Source organism: Cicer arietinum, chromosome 1 (genome assembly GCF_000331145.2).
Source record: "Cicer arietinum cultivar CDC Frontier isolate Library 1 chromosome 1, Cicar.CDCFrontier_v2.0, whole genome shotgun sequence".
Taxonomy (NCBI): Eukaryota; Viridiplantae; Streptophyta; class Magnoliopsida; order Fabales; family Fabaceae; genus Cicer; species Cicer arietinum.
Genome location: NC_021160.2, coordinates 44,871,704 through 44,876,080, shown reverse-complemented (window position 1 = coordinate 44,876,080; position 4,377 = coordinate 44,871,704). Strand labels below are relative to the sequence as shown.

The 4,377-nt window shown below is 30.0% G+C and overlaps 1 protein-coding gene across 1 annotated transcript; it reads right to left on the bottom strand.

Moving 5' to 3' along the window:
* Window positions 1–2,592: 2,592 nt before the first annotated feature.
* Window positions 2,593–4,132, bottom strand: LOC101497568 (epidermis-specific secreted glycoprotein EP1). Its single transcript, XM_004488972.4, has one exon. The coding sequence runs from the start codon at window positions 4,089–4,091 to the stop codon at window positions 2,784–2,786; it is 1,308 nt and encodes a 435-aa protein (XP_004489029.1). The 5' UTR covers window positions 4,092–4,132; the 3' UTR covers window positions 2,593–2,783.
* Window positions 4,133–4,377: the final 245 nt, after the last annotated feature.

The following is a 4,377-nucleotide window of genomic DNA, read 5'->3' as shown; positions in this document are numbered from 1 at the left end:
GGAACAGATGGCTATTATTGGTACATGCTTGAACCACAGCTTACAAAGGGTTGGACTAGAGAATTATTGGGTATGGAGCAAACTTGGCCCAACGAAAAATAAATAAATAAAATCATGTTTTTCTTCAGAAGAGTACATTCAAAGGGGAAAAAACTGTTTATGTTTGGAAGTAGGATAAAATATTTGTATTTTTCCATATGGTTACTTTCAAAGTGTGTGTGGGTTGAGAAAAGAATCTACCAATAATGGGTTATTTAGAGGGTTCTTGTTTCAAAATGCCAAACATATGATTGTCCCAATTAAAATAGACAGACGAAGCTTGACTGGCTCAAATGAACCCAATTAAAATTGTCCCAATTGTAATTGGGTTGCAAATTTTTAAGATTGATCCAACTACTATGGACTATGTGAGCCATGTCAACCCATTTCTTTATTTGATTTATTTACTCTTTTCATTTTTATGCCACTAATATTAATTTCTTACGATTATCTATTTGTAAAATATGATTGGATGGATGTATAATACTTCTTACATTAATACTCAATATGAATATGAATTATATTGAAATTTCATTCAATTAAACCAAATCAATAATTTATGTAATATATAAAATTTAAAACTTCAAAAGCTTTAGCTAAATGTATATCTTTTTTATTAAGTTATCACATTTAAATATAATCTTACAATACCCAAAAAACAATATTGATATTTTTAAATTAAAAAATAATTGTTAAAATTTTTGCTATAGTTTTTTCTTCAAAAGGTACATAGCGATTTTAAAATTGGGTCAACTTAAGGTATGATGAGTCAGCTCAACTCAATCCAATTTTTAATTTAGACTAATTGGATTGAAACAAAAGATTCAAATATTATTGAGTTAACTTTTTCAGGATCTAAATTGAAATTAAATAACATCTATTGAATTTGACCCATTTTATCAACTCTAGATAAAGACATAAATAAATTATAAACTGAATGATTTATTACGGTGGCATAACATATTAATTGAAATAATCAAGTCAATGCAACAATTTGTTTTTCAAAAGAGCATATATCTTTTTTATAGAGATAATATGTCTTTTTTCATAGATCAAAGGGGTGAAAAGGAAACGTGACTTCAACTAAGTTTTTATGTTGACATCTTCTAGAAGTATTTGTCAGGCTCAACTATTAGAGACAACATTTGGAAAGGGTAGAAAGGCAACAATTGAAGTTTTTAAATTTTATATATTTAGAATTTTTTGAGAATTATTGTATAATAGAAGGGGACAATAATTAAACATGGTAAAGGGAAAATATGGGAGGAGATAATAACCAATGTAGTTCAAGTAGGAGAAGAGAGATAACACATTGATAGGATGAAAGAGTTAGAAGACTCTTTTCAAATAGAAGCAGCTCTAGAGAGAGAGACTTGAAATCAAAGATTTATGAATAATTGCTCTTATTTCATTACTCAATAGAGAGATATAAATTTGTACACAATTATCTTGGGCCTCTTCACCTCATTAGACCTACCTTCATTCTTGTCTTGGCCTTTTGTTATAGCACCACTTGTCCCCTTTTTCTTAACACTACTTGGGCTAGCTGTAGTTGCATCATATATTTTCTAAATGGAGGGGAGAGAGAGTGTGCATGCTCAATGTACATAATATGTCACATAAGACTATTAATAGTCTTGTACAAAAAATTATGAAAGTGAATGAAAAATGAGGTTGAAGTCTACGATGTTAACATGTACAAAAGAAAAACGACAATAGATAAAAAATACGAAAAATAATATACTTTTTAAGATAAATAAAGTAGAAAGTAGGTATGACACTATGATAATATATTTTGTTTTTTCACCTTCGTCTCTGACTTTTTAATTAAAATGTACACCTGTTATGTTGTTAAAGTTTGAATTTAGACCTTCATCTTTGTCTTCGACAGGGTTAAATTTTAGTGCCTTGACTCTATTCCTTTCAATTTATGTAAATGTAGATTAAAATTTATAGTATATTCAAAATATTAAATAAAATTAATAACGTACATGTATAAAAGTAATTTAAAATAGTAATTATTTAATTAGTCGTGATGATTTGGGTCTGTATTAATACTCCCAACTTGCTTCCACCTTAGATTTTGAATTTTTAAAGACTTCAACCCACATTCAATCAAAGTAGGATGTCTCCGTTAAAATTGAGATAAGTCTGAGTGAATATTAGTTGATGTAAACTATATTGTCATCCATAATCTCAAGTGAAATTTTGTTTTTGTTTTCCTTTAAATTATTTAAATTTGAAGGAATGATGATGTTAATTAACTTGATAATTCTACTCCATTTGATTATTAGTGCGTTAAAATATATCTGTGATAAAAAAAAAAAAAAAAAGTGTATATATATGCTCTAATGTCTATCAATAAATTTGACAATAAAGTTGCCCCTTTTCTACGAAACCGTCAATTAATTAGACTTCAATTATGAATACTTTTTCCTTCTTATTTATGCTATAGTGTTTTCATAGTTGTCTCTCACAAGCATTATAATCTCACACATAAAGTTAAAGCAATCAAAGATTCTTTGAAGGAAAAAGAGAAGAATATGAATTGCATTTTTAAGACAAACAATCACAAATTCATTACACACTTTTATTTATTCATTTTACACACGTTCCCTTCTCCAAGTGGAGAACGGTGACAAAACCACAACTTTTATTATTGCAACCTAAAAACAACTATTAGAAAATAACTATATTAAATTGATACAATTTAAATGCAATACCAAGAGCTTCCTATTATCTTATTACTTATTAGGCACCTTAATAAAACCCACATGTGTAGTATTTGGCACTCTAGTAAGAGTTTGTAGATCATAAGCTATCCAACACCTTGACTTATCCTTATGGTAGAAATACCCTACACACTTGCAATCTTTGGTACATTTATTTCCACAATTAGCTTCACTTACACTATCACCATTAGTGTATTTGCTCATATAATGCTCAACTCCTTCAATTTTGTAGTAATGAAATTCACTTTCTTTGCATGTTGCTATAGGCTTAGCACTACATTTATTGCTCCACCCAAATATTCCATTTTCTAATGGACAACCAACACATTGATTTTCCTCACAAAGCCCAAATTTTCCACATCTTTGTGGCAATTGACACTCACTCTCGTCAAAATCTCTATCAAAGAGAGTGTATGTCACTTGCCAAACACCATCACGTACATCTAAGAAATAAGTGTGAAATTTAATGTTACCATCAATTCCAAGTCTAAGATATGTCAAGGTACTATTATTCACTGGCCTACCAATAATTCTATTACCAAAAGTTGAAGAATTGGCAACAAAAAAATCAAATCCAATCTCAAAAGTGTCTAAATCAGATTTGAGTGTGACATTTTCCAATGACCCCTTTTCAATTGAAAACCAATCAGATGAAAACCAATAAAGAATTGGCCTAGGTGAATTTTGACTTTTGTAATACAAAGCCAACCCTTTGGGCTCCAAAACCAAACTATATGGCCCATTTAAATTTTCCTTTTCTGAAAGCCTACTAATAAGTTTTGAAGGCCCATTAGGCTTTAAATATTGATCCACCAAAAGGGTATCTGTAGGATGGTCAAAACTTTGCCAAACAAAATTACCTTTAGAATCAATTAAAACAATGTTACCATTTGACAACAACCTAAAGGCAACAACACCTTTATTAGAAGTGTTGGTTTGCCAAACAATTCTACCATCTTCATTAGCCAACACAAGATTTCCATCAACACCTAATGAAAATGTTGCATTTTCACCAACTGGGTTGCCTCTATTTGCTTCCCAAACCCATCGAAAAAGTTGTTCGGATCGTTGAAGCCCGATTCGAAGGGCTAGAGTGAATGCATTTGGAGTTGTATTGTAGAAACCAACTTGGAATGGAGAATTGAATATGCTTATCATTCTATAATCAGCTCCATATTCTACTATGAATGGTCCTAGTTCACCTGAATTTACAAATTTGAAGGTTTCATTTTGTGGAACTAGGGAATGAGCAATGAAGGTTGAGAATGACAAGAATAATAAAGTGAGAAATGTGGTTTTGAGGTGAAGTAAGAATGTCATTGTTGTGAAATTGTGATTGATGAATGTGTTTTGCTATGTAGGTGGCTTCTATTTATAGTATTCAATGTGAGAAATTGAGCTATCTTTTGGTCAATGTTGTCAACTAAATATACTATATAGAAATTAATGGATTTAGATCTAAGACCATGCGAATATTCTAATTCCGTCTTTAAATACAATTTTTTTAAATCAAATAATGAGAAATATAAAATTGTAACCATTCATAAAAATAAAGAATTGTAACTTGATCACGTGGTTAAAAGACGCACATTTTGATCCAACTAGT

What these genes read in the sequence shown, in the direction of transcription:
- LOC101497568 (XM_004488972.4), bottom strand. Translation starts at nt 4,091, where the DNA reads ATGACATTCTTACTTCACCTCAAAACCACATTTCTCACTTTATTATTC.